The 21,386-nt window shown below is 36.0% G+C and overlaps 1 protein-coding gene across 18 annotated transcripts in view; it reads right to left on the bottom strand.

Moving 5' to 3' along the window:
* Nucleotides 1-21,386, bottom strand: part of MAP2 (microtubule associated protein 2) — a 216,633-nt gene that overhangs the window by 76,238 nt on the left and 119,009 nt on the right. For 17 of the 18 annotated variants that reach the window (XM_041737518.1, XM_041737516.1, XM_041737520.1 and 14 more), the window contains one exon: nt 1,622-1,906. In XM_041737518.1, coding sequence (XP_041593452.1) covers nt 1,622-1,883 — 262 coding nt within the window. In that variant the 5' untranslated portion in view covers nt 1,884-1,906. Of the gene's footprint in view, nt 1-1,621; nt 1,907-4,291; nt 4,425-21,386 lie in introns of those variants that run through there. The other variant, XM_041737519.1, reaches the window with a different exon arrangement.

Genomic DNA, 21,386 nt, shown 5'->3' with positions numbered 1-21,386 from the left:
CTAGGGAGAACTACCTCAAATGCTTGAATTAGATTGCACACTCACTCTCTTCCCTTGTTCCATGTGAATTTCCGTAGGGTGCTTGCTTCTTATCACAGCAATTGCCAAAAATCTGACTTCACAAAGATAAATCTTAAAAAAGGAATGTAGTGTGATTGAATGTGGAAACTGTGAACTATCTTGACGTCATGCGGTGTTTAACAGATGTTGAATATCACTGTGTTTCCCTTTGAGCAATTAAAATAATCTGCTACACCCCTGCGAGTCTGCTGTGACTTCTCACGATGCTTCTGTGCGCTACTTGGGAAATTGGTCCTAAGCAGAAACAATCCCTCTTCAACTTTTGCCTTCAAATTTGGCACAGGACACATTATGTTCTACATTTTTTGTGTGCACAGGACTTATGTCTGCTACTAAGTCATCTGCTCTGTGACATTCAGAGACCATTCCTTGCACGAGCCCTGGCATAGAAGCTAACACACCCTGTGTAAAGAAAATGCTCGTCAGTAGTTTATCGAATGAGGGGATTAAAAAAAATTACCCTATGTCCTTATGTAATTTCTCCCCAGTTATCTGAAATATCTTTAATCTTACCCTATGAAAACTGAAATGTATTTTTTGGACAAAGTATACAGTTGAGAAGTGTTGCTGATAGATGGAATGCAGAAAACCAGTGTCTGAATAAGCAAGGGAGGACTCTGAAAGGGGGTATTGCCTTTCTTATTACTTGTAGTTTGGCTATTTTTGGAACAGCATGCCTACAAGTTACTGTATTCAAATACATTAAATTCTGTTTGCAGAAATAAAAAAGGAAAATAATGGTGAAGAATATAGTGCAGGCAAGCATTTCTCTATACTGTTAATGGTATATAATGACTATGCCATCAATGATGATATTATCAATGACAGAATAAAGAGGACTATTGGTAGAAATTATACCTTGAAAGGAAGTACTCAAGAGTAAATCAAATTATGTTTTACTTCAAGCAGCTATAATATTAGTTCCTACAAAGCTCTCTGAGGAAGTATGGAATGGTTCCCATGTGTGTGTGTTTGTTTCCTTTCCTTCTCTCTCTTTCTTTTTTTTTAAGATTTTGTTTTAAGTAACTGCTACACCAACATGGGGCTTGAACTTGCAAACCTAAGATCAAGAGTTGTATGCTCTATCAACTGAGCCAGACAGGTGCCCCAATCTCTCCTCATTTTTTTAAAGGCTGGGAGATAGACTCTAAATTTCTTTCTGCCCCCCAAAGTAAATATCCTTCTATTCAGTCATTCTGATTGAGGTCCATTATCACTCAAGAGAATTAATAAGTAACTAGCTGTGAAATTTCCTTTCAGTGAGTTAAAATGCTGACAGTTACTAGCAAAACACCCATACACTGAGCCATTTGTCCATTAAAATTAGGGAGATGAGATTAAGAATACAACTAATTTGGGGGAAATGTTGGGCTAGTTCCTAAGATTTTTCTCTCCTTTTGGTGTCTATTTCCCCTGACTGACTGAAATTTCAGTCCTAGCAGTAGTGAACGAGGATCATCGCAGTAAATTAATTCACTTTCAGATGAAACAGACTTCAAAGCACAAAGCCAGCACTGGGGACAGAGGAGTCCTTCGTTACCTGCTGTTTCTCTGTCAGCCGAGGTCAGCTCTCCGTTGATTCCATTCTCTTTGGTATCTGAATAGGTGCTCTGTGACCCATGTTCTCCAAAGGCGCCCTCTTCGTCCTCCCTGTATGGGAATCCATTGGCGCTTCTGACAAGTCCTTCCCCTGCCCCGCCTTGATCCTTAATCTCAGGCGGATGTGGATGTGCAGATGCCTCTGTTAGTTGAGTTGAGGTCCAGTGAGGCGCCTTTGCTTCGTCTTTCCGATCATCTGCCATTCTTCAATGCCCTGTGACCTCTCCTGGGATTGGAATCGGAAAAATAGTAGCCATCACTTTGGGAAAATCTGATCTGTTATTACTATTACTAAGATAGGGAAAACCCAAGCAAACTCAATGGTTAGCTTGGTCAAAAACATGCTTAATAGTCCACTATTAATATCAAGCAAATAGTTGTTGTTACTACCTTGATTTTTAACAGATCTTTCCTGGCCTATCTACTCCTTTAATAAATGATCACCACTAATTTTCATATGTATGTTTTAAATTACTGTTTGGCATTTAAAGAGATATCTAATTTTCACTGACATATGATATTGACTGTACAGTAGAGTCAAAGAATCCTTCTGGATTGGGGAAACCCACAGTATGAGGAAATTGGATAGAGAAAGGTAAGAAAAGAAATAGCTAAGGGGAAATGATGAATTGGAGATTACTCCATGTACTCTTTTAAAAACACAACTCTCTCTAAACCCTAGAAAAGACAATGGCTAATGTGTTAGTTCTTTCCATTTTAAAAGTATTCAATTCAAACCAGAGGTGGATATGTTTTCTTGGATACTGTATATTAAAAGATAGTTTTGACTTAAGTTTTCAGCAAACTTTTCTATATTAAGAGTATATATAGATATACTAAGATTTTCTCTTAGTATAAATCTTACATAGAGAAAGGATAAAAAATTTCATATTAGGCCCACATCCTACTCTATGTTATTTCACAGCTAAGTCAAATCAGATCTGGAAAAGTTAAATCACTGACATATATCCGATAGCTGTAAATTATAGTAAAGTTTGAATAAGTCATGGAATGGGTATGTACATGTTAAGTGAGTGATAGATATTGCATGGCCTTCACTTCCACACCGATGCCATTTGGTTTAGAGATGTAGTTGAGAAGACGTGATTCATTGTTCAGTTCTAGAAAGCTGCTGCCAGCAATGTAGTCTCATTGTTGGCCTACTGTCCCCACACTGAAGATAATGACATAGGCAATGACTATCTTTGGTGGAAACTAAGAACACTTTCCCATTTTCAAAACAGTAACTCAAGTAAAAATCTCCAAACAAGCTAACAAAATTGTATTAAAACAAATCTACTTTCTGTAGACATCACAAATAAAGCTCTGTTTAAAGACATCACAAATAAATTAACATATAAAGAAAGTAAGCTTTCTTACCAGATTCCTACCAAGTATTTGTCTTTTTTTTTAAATTACTGAATTTCAATACTTTCCTCAGGTTCTCATTCTAGTTTTCTATTCATACCAAGAAGAGCTAGACGAGTTAACTAATTTGATTACAATACCAAACCTCCCCCCAAATTGCTTCGCATAAGGGTTCTATTTATTATCCACAAGAACATATTTAAAAAGGATATAAGAAGTTTAGCTTTTGAAACACTGATTGAATGACTTGTGAATAAATCAAGGAGCATCCCTAGATCTCTGACAATGTGCAAAGAACTGGATCCACAGAAGGGTTTCCTTATCTATAAAGTGAGGACAATGCCTAGTTTATCGTTTGTTACAAAGTGTGAACAGAAAAACATAAAGGGCTCAGCAAAGTCCCAGTTATGTTCTAGAGATAGTAGTTACTATCATTGTTATTATTATTAGAAATGATACTACTAATCATTATACCACAAATCATTATATATATAATATTTTAAGTAGTTTTCTGGAATTACTGCTATAGAAACAAGAGCCTGAAAACTTGGTAAATAATAAGTTACTGGCAAATCCGTCTCTAGGTATTATGTAGGACTGTCCAAGGCAGACATGGCAAATGTCTAAGATGCGGAAACCTGATGGGAGGAGTGTAACCTCAGAATTCAGCACTGCATGTATACATCTGAATTCAGCACTCCATCTTTATAAACATGAGTCTGCAATGTTCTAGACTCCATTCTGCCATTGTCTTCCAGTAAGATTCAGGAGTCTAAGGATTGTATTTTTTCTGAGTTGTTGTGGCATCTTTGTATATCTAATGGGCCAAAGAAATACAGAGATTCTAATTGCGACCTTTGAATTTGAGATCCTGGTTCAGCATCTTTATCTTTACATGCCTTGATTTCTTCACATTTCCTTTCCCCAAATAGCTTAATTAAAATTTCCATATTCTTGCATCGTCCAATCTATTTTGCATGCTGAGTAAATACTTGTAAACAGAAAGTTTCCTCGAAAGAAGTACTTGTCTTGTTAATGCCACTTAAAGAAAATAGGCTTTATAATTTTAGAAAAGTTTTAGATTTACAGAAATATTAAGCAGATAGTACAAATAATTCCCATGCGCCCCTGTACACAATTTCCTGTTACTAACATCTTACCTCAGTATGGTATATTACTTATAATTAATTATAAAATATTAATACATTATTATTAACTGAAGTCCATAGTTCACTTAGATTACCTTAATTTTAGCAAATATCCTTTTTTTCGTTATTGTTCTAGAATTCCATCTGGCATACATTAACATTTCATGTCTCCTTAGGTTTCCTTTGGCTGTGAGAATTCCTCAGACATTCCTTGTTTTTGATGATCTTGAAAAATACTGGTCAGGTAGAGATTAATTCCTATATTGAAATGCGTCTGATGTTTTTTCATGATTAGTTTTGGCTTATGTGTTTTGGGGAGGAAGACTGTCAGTGTTAAAATGATCAAATAAGCTTAAGAAATGCTAAATTAGAGGAGCAAGTAGAACTTGAGTTTTCTGAGAGCTTCTGATAGGCTACTGGACTTTGGAATCTCAGAGAGGGGCAATGATGTCCAAAGCATTCCAACCAAGTGGCCATAGGAAACTTTTTCTGATACTATGTTTATTGTAATGTCCAAAAGGATTTGGGAAATGCTTAGGTTTTCATTTTAGCTACTGTTTAACACTGAGAGTCCTAGCCACAGATATTCAAAGTAATTAATTAAAACAACATAAAGCACTCAAACTCCCAGCTAAAATTGGCAGTCCCTGCCCCCCAACCCGCCCTCCCCGGGGCTCTCTGGAAAAGATTTGTCAGTGACAAAAAGTCCTCACCTTGAACCTAAAAAAAAACAACGCCTGATTAGGGAAAGAGTACCACTTAGCAATCATCCATTTAAAATATTAAGATACCTTGTTTTCAAAATACCAGGCATCTAAAACATAAACTCCTTAATGGTCAATGGAGAGTTTTGGATTCTTCCTTTTCAATTAATCAGTAAAGCTCATTTTGGGAAAAGAAAGAGCTGGCTGGCCATGCTACTTTAATTAATACCAGAGGCACCAATACAGTGGATTAATTATCTAAAATGCATCATCTGATTTCCTGATAAGAATATTCAGATCATAAACTTTAAAATGCTTGCAGATTAATCAGGCATCACTTTCTAATTTGTTGGGTATCAGAAATGTACATAGTCTAACCATCAATTAAGTGACAATCATTTGAGGAGATCTTAAGCTGTAATTAGCATTGCTGACAAAAGTACTTTGACAGAAAATATGATTTGGAAAGATTTTCATCTCTACTGAAAAGCTCCTGGAATCAAAGTGACACTCTTTTGGGCACCCTCCCTTATAATCATAGCATGGAATTATGAAAACACCCCCCACTCATGGTAAACTTCATATCAATATTTTGGGATCATAGATTATCACCATGCTTCACAATGGCATTACAATATAGTTAAGAGTGATCACAGCTCCCTTTAATCTCTTGTTTATGTACAATATCATTTTTACCTGAATCCCCCTGAAAGCTGTGAATGTAGTTTTAAAGAAGAAAGATGAAATAAACTCCAGTCCCCCTTCCTATAAAAGGAAACTTGTGAGGTATCAGGAATTGCAACATTCCATTCCTACCGTGTAATGAGAAAGACTCTCCTCTTTCCATGTTGTAAAAGATCACAGATCCTAACAGCTGAACAGTTGGGGGTATCTACCACACAATCATCTGGTTTGATTATTAAACTGAAAAGCTACCTGAATTCTTCCCTCTATCTCCTTTCACAAAGTCTAGTTTGATAATGTGGGCAAGGAAATTACTAAGTTTAAAAGAAATGTACTAAGTCCAAGACCTTGATTCCCAATTTACAAAAATTTACAATGGGAATCTTACCTGGTAGGGCTAACCACAATTCCAGTATTAATGGGAATTCAGCTACGTGTAATATGGATTTTTTAAAAAAGAGATCCGATAGGTCCAAATTTCTCTCTATATCAGAATGAGATATTTCACCTGACTTTATCATGTCATTGCTATTATACTGCATATTGCAGGGCCCCAATATTCATCTCAATTAAGGACATACTTAGAAAGAAAGCTGAGAGAAGATCTTATGCCTCCATAAATGTCAGTCATGGACTTGAGTGGTAAGCTTCAATTTTTACTATACTTTTTAAAAATATTTTTATTCATTTTATCTTAGAGAAAGAGTGTGTGTGTGTGAGCAGTGGGGAGAACCAGGGGCAGGAAGGGGAAGAAAGAATCTCAAGTAGACTCCACACTGAGCACAGAGCTGATTTGGGACTTTATCTCACAACCCCGAGATCACCACCCTAGCCAAAACCAAGAGTCTGACACCTGACTGAGCCACCCAGATGCCCTCTACTCTTTTTTATTTAACAATATCTTCTTGATAATTGAAAGTCCCCTAAGAACAGACACTTCTTTCATCAAAGTCCAGTTTTTAAAATTCCAGCTCTTAAAATTCTAGCTTTTTCCTCCAATAAACCTTAGATCTATTCTCTCAATCTAATACTCCCTGGGAAAAGCACACAAGCTTTCATCCCAGCTATTGAGCCACTGATCACTGATATACTCTAATTCATTTCTTTGATGACTAATTATAAAAAAAGTGTAAGATTCATTAGTATTTGGCAATCTGTCATTAACTTTTGATTCTAAGGGTATGATATAAAAATGATATGATTTGGTATTGATTAGATTTCTAACCTTTTGAAGAGTCAATATATATCAGCTTATATTAAAACCAGAATGAAAACAGTCTTTCTATAGCTTGAATTCGAAGTTATAATGGTATATGGATTAATTCCTTGTCTATTTATAAAAAATTTTCCAATGTTGTTTTTAGGTAGATTTGATGCATAGACTCTTAATGCTGCTGAGTAAAAGAACTACTTTTACCCATATTGAGTAGAAGATGTTAGTACCATCAATCAGGAGCCTTATAAGTAGTCAAATCTCTTGGATAATTTTAGTTAAGAAATTGCAAAAAAGAGAAAAGATATACAAGTAACAGAGTGGAAGGAACAATAACGACAACAAAAAGGAACAGAGAAAAATTTAATTAATTAAATTAACTACCTTCACATAAAACATTCTGTATGGCAAAACAGTTCAGTTTGGGATACATATATTTAAATTTTAATTAGTTAATAAATAGAAAAATTTATATCTAATATGATAGTTAAGACAGGTTCTTGGAGATACGCTTTGTAACTTATGAATGTGTGTATCAGTTGGCACCACTATTATTTATCAGATTTCTAGAATATTGATTGCAATGTCAATAATTAGGCTTCTCCTATATTGAGATTCTATTGTATTTAAATACATCTGCTTTTCAAACCAGGCCGAAGACTGTAATGCTCTTTTAAGAAAATTAAGTATTATCATTTAGCACACAGCAGCTCTCATGTTATCCCTCATGTATGTAAAGTGAATGAAAATCAAAATAGACTTAAATTTCTTCCATGCAAAACATTTATAAGACTTTAATTAATATACTAGATCTTTCTGATAGGTTATAGGTTAACAAACTCTCATGACAAGAATTATGTCTTAGAAAAACTAACATTACTTACTTTAAAAAAATTTTTTTTTCTCTTTTATCTGTCCTCCCTGGAATACTCTTTAAATGGCTACTCGAGCAAATATTGCTAATAAGTGAATGGTAAGTTTAAAGTGACATGTGAGAGGCTCAGTCAGTTATGCGTCTGTCTTCAGCTCAGGTCATGATCTCAGGGTCCTAGGATCCAGCCCCAAGTCAGGTTCTCTGCTTAGCAGGGAATCTGCTTCTCCCTCTCCCTCTGCTCTTACCTATCTCACTCATGCTCTCTCTTTCTCTCAAATAAATAAACAAAATCTTGAAAAAAATAAAGTGACAAGTGACTTACTACATTGGAGGTAGCCAAAAAAAACACACTTTTGTTCGTTCTCCCTAATGTTTTAATATGTGCACATTAAAATTTAATGCATTTAGGGACGCCTGGGTGGCTCAGTGGCTGAGTGTCTGCCTTTGGCTCAGGTCGTGATCCCGAGGTCCTGGGATCGAGTCCTGCATCGGGCTACCCACAGGGAGCCTGCTTCTCCCTCTGCCTATGTCTCTGCCTCTCTCTGTGTGTCTCTCATGAATAAATTAAATCTTAAAAAAATAAAAACAAACAAACAAAAAACAATGCATTTGCAGACTGGTTTATTTATTTATTTTTAAAGATTTTAGTTATTATTCATGAGAGACACAGAGACCCAGGACCGCGGGATCATGCCCTGAGCCAAAGGCAGATGCTTAACCACTAAGCTACCCAGGGGTCCCTACAGACTGGTTTAAAAGCAGAAGCATTTTCATCCAGACCTCCATCTATCATTGGATTACCTTTTGTACATGCAACAAAAATAGTTTGGTAAAACTCTGATAGTTCCTATACTTTCTGTTCTTTAAAGCAAGAAGCACATAGATATTTTTATTTAAGTGTACCAAACAAAAGATTCTGAGCTCATAAGCCTTGAGGGCTTGTAGGTAGAAGAAACTGTCACATTTTCTCCACTATTTCATGGGAAGAAATAAAAAGTAAGAGAAACACCTAGAAGAAAATGTCCCTGACAGCTCTATTGTCTTCCTGAGCCACCGATGAATATCTTTTCTCAGGGCTAACGATGCAAAGCAGAGACACACTGTACTAAAAAAAAGAAACCATTTTCTAATTTTCTACCTTAGTTGGAGAATTTCTCTTTCAGAGTCTGAAAAGGGTCAAACAAAAGTAAGATGCATCCAAGTAACATGATAGTAATATAGAAACCTGCCAAAAATGCCACTTAGTCTTCAGATGGGTTTCAAATACTTGTTGAATGGTGAATAAATTAATCATCAATCCCCTACCTCAAGATAAGCACATGGAAAAATGTCCTGTCAGCCCTATAGCTGTTTGACCAACACTAGCTCACTTGGTGAGAAGAGAATGGTTTTGAACCTAATTTTCAGGCATGGTAAATTTGGACTCAGGTCTCACTCCAGATGCTCCCTGGTGGTCTAATGGTTAGGATTTGATATTCTCTCAAGTTCTAACTCCACTGCAGAGCTTGTAAAAAATGACACATGAATAAGCAGACCTGAGTGAGACCTCATAGACATACCACAGACCATGTGACAGGCTGGTTTAGAACTATCTTGAAGATATATTTTATCCCATTTCAGAAAAGGTACTAAAATCATGAAACTGACACAGTCTTTGGCAATCATCCATTCCAGTGTACCTTAAAGTATTTTCAGCCAATTACCTCCGATATCAATCTAATAAATTAGAATTTCTGGGAAAAAATTTCTGGGTATGGGGCTTGGAAATTGGTTTAACAAGTTCAACAAGTAATTCAATTGCAACCAAAAGCATAAGATACCTAGGAATAAACCTAACCAAAGAGGTACAGGATCTATACCCTAAAACTACAGAACACTTCTGAAAGAAATTGAGGAAGACACAAAGAGATGGAAAAATATTCCATGCTCATGGATTGGAAGAATTAATATTGTGAAAATGTCAATGTTACCCAGGGCAATTTACACGTTTAATGCAATCCCTATCAAAATACCATGGACTTTCTTCAGAGAGTTGGAACAAATTATCTTAAGATTTGTGTGGAATCAAAAAAAAAAAAAAAAAAAAAAAGATTTGTGTGGAATCAGAAAAGACTCCGAATAGCCAGGGGGCTATTAAAAAAGAAAACCATAGCTGGGGGCATCACAATGCCAGATTTCAGGTTGTACTGCAAAGCTGTGGTCATCAAGACAGTGTGGTACTGGCACAAAACAGACACATAGATCAATGGAACAGAATAGAGAATCCAGAAGTGGACCCTCAACTTTATGATCAACTAATATTCGACAAAGGACGAAAGACTATCCACTGGAAAAAAGACAGTCTCTTCAATAAATGGTGCTGGGAAAATTGGACATCCAGATGCAGAAGAAAGAAACTAGATCATTCTCTTACACCATACACAAAAATAAACTCAAAATGGATGAAAGATCTTAATGTGAAACAAGAATCCATCAGCATCCTAGAGGAGAACACAGGCAACACCCCTTTTGAACTTGGCCACAGTAACTTCTTGCAAGATACATCCATGAAGGCAAGGGAAACAAAAGCAAAAATGAACTATTGGGACTTCATCAAGATAAGAAGCTTTTGCATAGCCAAAGAAACAGTCCACAAAACTAAAAGACAACCTACGGAATGGGAGAAGATAATTTGCAAATGACGTATCAGATAAAGGACTAGTATCCAAGATCTATAAAGAACTTATTAAACTCAACAGCAAAGAAACAAACAATCCAATAATGAAATGGGCAAAAGACATGAACAGAAATTTCACCAAAGAAGACATAGACACGGCCAACAAGCACATGAGAAAATGCTCCGCATCACTGGCCATCAGGGAAATACAAATCAAAACCACAATGAGATTCCACCTCACACTAGTGAGAATGGGGAAAATTAACAAGGCAGGAAACAACAAATGTTGGAGAGGATGTGGAGAAAGGGGAACCCTCTTGCACTGTTGGTGGGAATGTGAACTGGTGCAGCCACTCTGGAAACTGTGTGGAGGTTCCTCAAAGAGTTAAAAAGAGATGTGCCCTACGACCCAGCAATTGCACTGCTGGGGATTTACCCCAAAGATACAGATGCAGTGAAACACCAGGACACCTACGCCCCGATGTTTGTAGCAGCAATGTCCACAATAGCCAAACTGTGAAAGGAGCCTCAGTGTCCACTGAAAGATGAATGGATAAAGAAGCTGTGGTCTATGTATACAATGGAATATTCCTCAACCATTAGAAATGACAAATACCCACCATTTGCTTTGACATGGATGGAACTGGAGGGTATTATGCTAAGTGAAGTAAGTCAATGGGAGAAGGACAAACATTATATGGTCTCATTCATTTGGGGAATATAAAAAATAGTGAAAGGGAATAAAGGGGAAAGGAGAAAAAATGAGTGGGAATTATCAGAAAGGGAGACAGAACATGAGAGACTCCTAACTCTGGGAAACGAACAAGGGATGGTAGAAAAGGAGGTGGGCGGGGCATGGGGGTGACTGGGTGACGGGCACTGAGTGGGGCACTTGATGGGATGAGCACTGGGTGTTATGCTATATGTTGGCAAATTGAACACCAATAAAAAATAAATAAAAAAATATCTAGATAACTTAGATGCATGCTGAAAATGTCATTTAGTAGAACTTTTTCTCTCAGGATTCCCATATAACCACAAAACTCACTGTTTTTCTTTGGATTACAATATTAAGAAGATCACAAAGCACAGAAATAGTCACTGATTATAGTTATTACTCGGCAACATTAAATACTCTCAAAAATTGGCAAAAGGAGAAACAATGAAAACTTGGAAAATCTAAAGGAAAAATACACTGTGTGCCAGATAGGCATGTCTCCATTTTTATAATGCTCTTGGCACAGACAGTTCTAGAATGTTTTCTATGATATGTTTTGCCCTGTTATCATGTAATGTACCAATTCAATAAAAACACTGGGATTGTAATTTTGTACTGTTACATACCCAAGAATGAACAAAAGAATAAAACAACCAGTTATATAATACAATTAATGAATACTGTTTCCGTTTTCCATGTAGGCTCAATCATACTTTATACGATTACTATCCATACAAGTATAGCAAAACAGAAACTTTTGTTTTGGCCTCTAATGGTATTAGGAATTTACGTAGAATCCACATCTTTGTTTATAAATACTGAGTTCAAAGCTTAAATCGTTGTTGATGAACTGACTATAATCTTCTAATTCCTTTTCTTTGTCTTCCATGCAAAACTCAGGAAAAAGTTCTGGCTGACATGAAAAGTTATAAGTTGGGAATCCAGATATTTGTTTCCTGTCTTCTCTGTTCTTTTCAGGCCAACTATAAAATACCTGTAAGGATGATTCATTCCTCATTACACACTATGACTAATAAACAGTCTGTATGAAGAGAGTTGACAGCTGCATAATTATTTCTCGTGATATTGAACAGAGTACAAAACCCAGTGTTAGGTTACTGGTGGAATTATATAAAATAATAGAAATAAAGCATAATCCCACGCAAGCTGGAAGTGTTCAATAAACTCTATCAATTATGTATTACTTATGCCTTTTATTTGAACATTTTTAGCAGTAGGATCCTGCGTGTGGCTTGGTTTGTTCCATATTGAAAAATTGAGGCCACGGAGAGTAAATTATTTGACCAAGTTAGACACTGTTAGGGAAATCTAGAATGAGATGTCAGATGCACTAATATCCTTATCATTGTTTGCTTTTTCACCAAAAATAATGAGACTTGTAGAATAGATTGGAAGTAGAAAGTCCAATCCGGATAACGCTTATTTTATAAGTCTGTTCCATTGATAACAACAATCTACCATACTGAACTGAGTAAGAAACTGTGTGTGACCACGGTGTATAACCTCTATTTCATAGCTCTACAGTATTTCTGATGCCCCCCTTCACAGTGTATAAGAGGGACTAAGACATACCTTATATACATATCAGAAGTAAATACTACTTAAAATGTTCTAAAGCTTTGGCCTCTACTGAAGATATTTAGCTAAGGACCAGCTCTTAGGTACTGAAATATGATGGAATAAATAATAGATTTCCAAATAGAAAATTAGGGTTGAATCCTGGCTGTCCCATTTAACTAGATTTGTATACTTTAGACATGGCACTAAACCCAAGTATTAGTTTCATAAGCATGAAATAAACTACAAACCACTGACCAAATACATTTTGACTCTTACATCAATATTTTAATTTTCTGCACAGGAGAAATTCAATCACAATAATTGCATTGAAGTTACCTTTAAATAAACATAAATTGAAGGTTCAGGGAAATTTTAATTTGGATTTTAGACAATTAACGATTTTGTTCTAATTTTTTCCAGTTTGAAATCTGATTTTAGACATGTCAGACTTTGTCCAGTGTCACATAACAAAACAATGTAAATACAAATCTCTTTTAGATGCCAATTCCATGGGTACAGACATTTCCAAGGAAGAACCAGGTCTAAGTGTTTACTTGCACCACCACCAAGCGAAGATCCTTTAGTTCTGGACACCTAAGATCCACATGATACTGACTGAGTGTTCAAGTGGCTACAATCTAAAAACAATAACTAGTCCTTGAAGAAAAGATGCTTCAAAGATTTCTTTAAAGGAGGTAGGAACAAAATACGACTTTGTAAACTTGAAGGTGGTACTATAGATTACAAAATAAAATACTAGAATTGTAAACAAAAACCAACCAAACAAAAGCCAAAAAGCTGGAGAAAAAAAATGGTTGTCATTTAAAGAAAATAGATGAAAGATGAAGAATTGGAAGTGAAGTATATATAGAAGGATATATGCAAAAAATAATGACTTTATGGATTTCCACGAAAGGAATCTGCTTTTAGCTATTTAAGACAGAAGGAAGGGTGAAGACCTGGGAATTATAAACAAGATATCACTTATGCTGCTTCCTACTACTTGATCTACTCAGTTCCATTATTTTTTGATGAACAATTCTCTTTCCACAAATGCAAGCCATTTGATGCTGCCTCTAACATATTTAAATTAAAATCTTATTGCAGACACAGTAAGTATATGGATTTACCATATAATGTCATACTATTTGTCATCTGTATTTCTTTGAAACTAATGCACTCCTTGAGAGTGGATGTATTTAAGCAAAGCCAAAAGTTCCTTAGAGACAGTGTCTTTAGGAAAATAGCATGCTAGTGTGGACTGTGCTGGTATGACTGGGTTTCAAACAAGAGGCTGGAGTCTATGCTCAAAAATTTAACTAATTAAAAGAAAACCAAACCTTCTTTTAACAAACTGCCTTATAAAGTTTCTCTATTTTATGTATCATCTACCTAGTTACATCCATCTATTTATTGCAAGAAGGGGAATGATAAAAATATTATGTTTTAAACCATTTTGAAAGAAATTTACCTTATTTTCTTGATTTCCACTTATGGTCCATTCAGCTAATACCTCTGAAGAGCTCTTTTTCACTCAACTATATGGTGTTAGAGAATATTTTACTTGATTTTTAATGAGCAATGTAAGATGAAATTATTATTATTATTATTATTATTATTATGGCTTTTTTTTTTGGAGATGTTACAACAGGTTACAGAGACACATGAGTCTGTTCAGGTCTGCATTCATGTGATCAGATATTCAAACAAGAAAATGAAGAATGTTGAAAAAAAGCCAGAGCTCACATGACTGAAGAACTAGATTTTTCCTTGAGAGGCACTATTTAATAAAATACTTTAATGAGTATAATATATTGAGCCTTCATCCAATTTTCAGATCCTTATCAAGCATCACTTTTTAAGAGATTTTTATTTATTTACTTGACAGAGAGAGAGCGAGAGAGAGAGAGAGAGAGAGAGAGCGCGAGCGCATAAGCACAAGCAAGGGGAAGCAGAGAGAGTAGCAGACTCCCCCTGAGGAGGGAGCCCAATTGTGGGGCTCCATGTGGGGCTTGATTCCAGGACCCTGGGAACATGACTTAAGCAGAAGGCAGACACTAACTGACTGAGCCACCCAGGTGCCCCCAGGCATCAATTGTTTTACTACATTTTCAAGTATCCTGTTCAACATTTATTGAATGCCAGCTTTATACCAGGAATTCTGTTAGGTATTCAGAATACAACTATGATTAAGATATGGATGCTGACCACAAACAGTTCATACTATATTGAGGAAGGCAGATATGTGTGAAAAATATAGGTTACAAGATAACACAGTAAATGCAATGTGAGCAGACATAGCAGGTGCTACAAGAATATAAACCTTCTGAGTCATATGTACTTAAAAAGAAAAATGGAAGAATGCAAAATATTTGGATTACAAGCAGTTTTAAATATACTAAACATCTACATCCGTGGAGAGCCCCAAACCTAGTTAATATTAATTTTCTTCTAGAAAAAAGTAAACTATGAGTCATCTAAGAATAAAGTAGGAGTCATACACAGCAGATCAATTTCTTCTTTCTTTTTTCTTGGATTGATGGCAACCTGTGAGCTATGTGGTGCTATGCCACTGCCAGCTGTAATGGTGACTCAGGGGAACTGTGAGTTGAAAATAGCCTTGTTCACTCCATCAGTTGAGTTGGGCTGCATCATTTGGAATTCCCTCATAACTCAGGTCTGATCCAATTGTCTTCATATACTGTTTGACTTCTCTCTCTGAGCAGACATATTTTTATGTACCCTGGAGTGAATTCGAGAAATCAGGCCAATTCCTATGGCTTGTTATTTGCATTCTGCCAAAATTCTGGAGTGATATGATGTGACACAAATTTGCTAAATCCTCCAGACTGCAATGTATGTAATCTGTGTATGTCTGTGAGAAGGTTAAAAAAAAATTCAAGTCAACAAATATCCACAATGATAAGTTTTTCTAAAAGGACAATATATTTCATTCTTATATGTGAAAGTCTTAATGTAGGCACAGATGTGGCAATATTATATAGTAGTGGGACCATAGGTAAAACATTTTGATGTAAAATAGACGTACGGGCAAGTCAGGCAAACAGCAGACTTAACATTGGCCAAGAGCAAATAGAAACATGATTTGGAATGTAAAAATGTTAAATTAATTTTAAAGTAAAATATATTTCTAGGAAAATCACAAACTTTTTGAAGAAGTATATTAGTTTTTTAACATTCATTGTGCTTACTTTTAATTTAAATCCAATACATTTTTAACACTATACAGCATAGGAACTTTATTATTATTATTTTTAATGGCAGTAGGAGAAGGAGAGAGATGAGCATAGATAGGGCTGCTGAGAAGTCTCTGAACAGGCTAGAGGTGTTACTGGTGATAACATCTCTGAAAAAGAAAAGATCATGATGGTGACCTTCCTGGATTTCCAAATGAACTGAGGCAAGAAAAGCATGACAGCAGTAAATCTGCTTCACTTAGGTAGGTTGTCTGAGGTTTTGTTTGGCACTCTTCAACTTTTAGATTTTTGATATATAAGTCCAAGAATTCACCTTTTTTTTAAAAGGTTTTATTTATTTAATTGAGAGAGAGAGAGAGAGAGAATGAGAGAGAGAGGCAGAGACACAGGCAGAGACACAGGCAGAGGGAGAAGCAGGCTCCATGTAGGGAGCCTGACTTGGGACTTGATCCCGGGTCTCCAGGATCATGCCCTGGGCTGTGGGTGGCGCTAAACCGCTGAGCCACCGGGGCTGCCCAAGAAGCAGTGAAAAGGGGAATCTGGAGAATCTCCCTGTGTCTGGCACTGGTAATCTCTAAAACATTCTTTGAAATTCTTTTCAATTCCATACCAAAGAACTTGGGTACCAGAAGTAAATACATAGACCAAAAAATGCCTTCTCAACAATGGGAAAGCATATGGGATATTTCTACATGGTCTTCTTTTTAAAGGGTATTATAGAGAGGGTTTTGTTCAAAACAAAGAAAAAAATCACAAAATCTAGTTAAGGTTTCTCAAAATGCTTAAACATTGATAAGTAAAATGAAAATGTTTTTCTTACTATTTCTGGAAGCCTATAAAGAAAGTGATATACTATTATCAAAGAGAAATGTCAGGATATAGCATCTGATTAGAGGATGTGGCCATAAGACTTTCAGAGCATGGCTTGTAGATTTCCATTTGGTTAAACCAAGTACTAGTAGACCACTCATCTACACTTAGGGCCAGGCTTCTTTCTTTCTTTCTTTCTTTCTTTCTTTCTTTCTATCTATCTATCTATCTATCTATCTATCTATCTATCTATCTATTATCTATCTATCTATCATCTATCAGATGTATTTATTTGAGAGAGAGTGGGGGAGGAGTAGAAGGAGAGGGAAAGATAATCTCAAGCAGACTCTCATGGGACCTAACATGGCTGGATCTCATGACCCTGAGATTGTGACCTGAGCCAAAACCAAGAGTCAGATGCTTGACTGACTGAGCTACCTAGGTGTTTAGGTTCTCTTGATATGAGACTACTGAAAAAACGCGTGACAGAAATAGATGGAAAAGGCAATATCTTTACCCAACAAAGTATCGGACCAAAAGAATTTGCTTCTTTGACTTTAAAAAAAAAATTTTTTTTAAGCTAAAATAGGAGGTAAATCAAAGAGAGGAAATTCTCCAAATTTAAGTTAGGAGTTTCAGAGTTGAGATATGTAAAAATGTGAATTCAAGATGTAATTAAGAAACTCAGTGATATAAAAATGCTCTGGATAACTGTTTTTCTCAAAAATGGCTATAAACAATCATCCTTTACTTTGATATAAGATCTGTATTTTTAGTGGACATTTTGGTTGAGAATTTCTAAGCAGCAAGATTTAATTTCATCTTTCAAAACTTTTTTTCTCTTTGTTTTAACTTAAAAAAAATAGAACTATAATTAAATAGTACAACTAAAACGGTATCCCATGTCTGGCTTTTTAATCATAGAGACAAAAGCAAACCAACATTTCAGTTAAATATGAATATTTTCTTGGTATATTCAGGATAATACAGATTATGAGACATAATCCACATCTCCCTTGAGGAATTACAGACCTGAAGTGTAAAGGAAACCAACATCTCTTAGGAAAGAATGAAAGTCTTTTCAGGAATAATTTATAAATAAGACAGAGACTGGGGATCCCTGGGTGGCTCAGCGGTTTAGCCCCTGCCTTTGGCCCAGGGCGCGATCCTGGAGTCCCGGGATCGAGTCCCACGTCGGGCTCCGGGCATGGAGCCTGCTTCTCCCTCCTCCTGTGTCTCTGCCTCTCTCTCTCTCTCTCTCTCTCTCTCTCTCTCTCTCTCTATGTCTATCAAAAATAAATAAATAAATAAATAAATCTTTAAAAAAAAAAAAAGACAGAGACTACTTCACTCATCCTTATCTGCAAGAAAATAAAATGTGAGGCTAGTGCCTTAAGCATAGGCAGTGAAAGAGAGAAATATGGGATCAGAAAATTTTCTCCTCTGACGGTGAAATTTAACAATAATTTATTGAACATCTATTATGTCTCAGGCATGGTTCTGGATGCTGAGTATATGCAAGTACTATCAAGACTCCCTTTTGGCCTTTAGGAGCCACAGAGAGAAGCTAACACATCCACATATATTTAGGTGACAATATGATAAATGCTTTAATAGAGGTGGTAAAGGAGTTAATGGAAGTTCCCAAGAAATCAGAAATTCATTGGAGACTTCAGAACAACAGACCTGCTTCCATGTCAAGGGGTATGAGAGGGTATTCTTAGGTGCAGAGCACTATTCTACACACAAAACAGCAATGCAAAGACATGTGGTGAGAGAGCTGAAGGTGTGCTGGAAAACATCAAGAATGTTTTGGAATGCTGGAAACAAGTGTAGTGGAAGATGCTGACAAGAAAGGCAAGCATCTAGATGATGAGGTACCCTGCTTGTCCGGCTGCACAGTATAAGTTGCATCATTATTAAAGGCATACCACTGAGAAACTTTCAATGTATGCTGATGAGATGAACTAGAGAAAGGGTTGCAGAAGGTCATGATCAGAAACGGGAACAGTAGATAGATGGTCAATAATGCAATAATCAATGAGGGAGCAATGTGTTTGAATGAAAGTAGCAGTGGGATAGAGATAGGGGAAGATACAAGACATTAATATTGAGACACGGAGAGGTCTCTCAAAATGCCACAGGTCACACAAAATTCCTATCCTCTTGAGAGTTACGTTTTAATAAGGTGATTGGACAGTAACTGAAACCCTAATTAAAATGTAAAGGGTAATATTTCATCTAAGGGTTTTAACTTTGTTTTAATGTTAAATTACTAAATTTAACCTTTCATGTATTTAATATAAAGTTGAAACTGAGACGAAGATAGCAAGAGGAAGGCATTATTTTTGATAGGATGTTCAGAGAAGCATCTACGAGGAGGTGAGTTCCGAGAAAATGCAAATACTGTGCTTTTTAAACATCTTTTAAAACTTGTATTTATCTTTATTTTTAAGAGATTTCTATTTATTTATTTGAGAGACAGAGTGAGAGAGAGCATGAGTGGGGAGAGAGGCAAGCAGGCTCCCCACTGAGCAGGGAGCCCAACACAGGGCTCATCCCAGAACCCTGAGATCTTGAGCTGAGCTGAAGGCAGATGCTTAACTGAGCTACCCAGGCACCCCTAAACACCTTTTTTAAAACAAAATTTCCTTTAGAAACCTTAGATTCCAAAAACAAGACCAAGTTGATTGTAAACATATGCTGAAAAGGAATACAAAAACTAAAAACAAAAGGTGTACACATTGCTTCCCAGTGGCAAGAACTTTCTAGTATCACAACAGTCTGTTCTGTAAAAAGGTCTTTTTGATTGTTTTTAGTCCTTTGCTCTTTATTCAGGATTGATTAGCACCCGATTTTTTTCTAGAGCTCTGTTCACAATGGTTTTAAATGACTCAAGCTTTGGCACCCCCTCACTAAAGTACTTGCTTTAGTGAATTTTAAATTTCTCTTACAGAGACTGCAACTGTCTTACACTCAAATTGCCTTCTGTAGTAATTACTGAGCACATGGTACAACTGGAGTCCTTGACAGTCATTAAAAAAAAAAAAAAAAACCTGCAGGGGGTGGGTGAGAATTGAAAAAGAGAAAAAAAAATTATCGCAAGACATTAGCAGATTTAAGTAAATCATTCTACTTCTCAGGAAGTAGACAGAGACAGAGAAGGAACCAGCCATGTTGGATTGTTGTCCATCACCTCCCATTCTTCCCAGACAGGTTGAAACCTCAGACTTCCTTTCCTTCTATGCTCAGAGGAAAGGCCAGTTTTATTAGGGTTTCTTCATTTTAAAATGTTCTCTGATGCCATGAGAACTTGATTAAATTGCTACCTATTCTCAAAGGGAAAAGGAATTTTAACCTTCCAGGAGAAAACAGTGATCATACCTTTACTGCAATGCAGTATCTTCACACATCCAAGCATTCCACAGTCACAGGAAACTAAAACTCCATGACAGAATGATTTAGCAGATAAGTTGATTTTATAGAATATTTAGCTGATAGAATGGCTTTTATACAACATTGTGACACAGTATTCCATTCATAAAAAAATAGATGCACTGCTGCCCTTCATATAAATCGCAATATTTACTCCAAATAAATGCATGGAACAAATATACTTTGAGGCTTATACATGATTATTTGTGAGTTCATCAAAACATCAAAATTCTTTAGAAATTTTTGCAAAAGCACAAATGGGGTTTTCCCCTCAATATTTTACCTTTACTCATTATTTTACCTTTATTCAAAAGGGTACATCCTTCTTTGGTTCAAAATGAGTTTTGACTATCCCAATCGTTTCTTTTTATAATGAATTTTAGAAATTCGTTTCAAAGTACAAATACTTATTTTGTTCCCCAATGAAGCTTTCTTCATCTATTAATTAATCGATCGATTCACTCAGCAAGAAATTATTGAAAATCTAAGAGCGGTATTGGGCACTATGCTTTTATTTGCCATTATCCTCTTGGATACAATGTGCATTTCTATAAGGAAGGTTTTTAAAAATATCTTATTTGTGTAGTACTGTAAAAATTAACTTTGATAAAATGATAAAAATAAACCTTGATACATTTGATAAATACATTCACTTTTTTAAACATGGTTTTGAAGCTATGATTCACAGTTTTGTTTCTATGGTATGATTGGCATCTATTCTCACCAGGGCTTGAGTTATTTGATCCAAATGTTCAAATGTATTTATACTGCAGACAGATTTTCCTTTGGTATCACAGAGTCCATCAAAATCTCTTTCTTCTTTTCCCTGAGCACATACAGGAGTATATTTCCTAACCCTCCTTACAGTTAGGTATGATTGTATGATTCAGCTCTAACCAATGGAAGTTTGGCTCATCTACAACTCCCATGTGCTCCTCCTCGGTCTTTGACCCTCTCCCATCTGGACAGAGACAATGACAGAGTAAAGTCATGAATGGAAAGATCCTTTTATCAGAAAGGAATCCTACAGATCTGTATCCCTGGTTGACTATGGAAAGGACAGGCTCCCAACCCAAACACTCACACAGAACTGTTAAGTGAGTTCACACAGAACTGTTAAGTGAGTAAGTGAGTAAGAAATAAGGTGATAATAAATTTCCGGATCTATTTGTTTTAACAATTAGCCATCCTGGCTAATATACTTGGTTTGAAGAAACGTATGATGAGATTAGGGAAAAAGGATGAGACTAATAGAAGTAATACAGTTAAATGCAACTCCATTTATGGCATGCACTGC

This window comes from Vulpes lagopus, chromosome 22, assembly GCF_018345385.1.
Source record: "Vulpes lagopus strain Blue_001 chromosome 22, ASM1834538v1, whole genome shotgun sequence".
Classification (NCBI taxonomy): domain Eukaryota; kingdom Metazoa; phylum Chordata; class Mammalia; order Carnivora; family Canidae; genus Vulpes; species Vulpes lagopus.
This window is presented reverse-complemented; position numbering and strand designations above follow the sequence as displayed.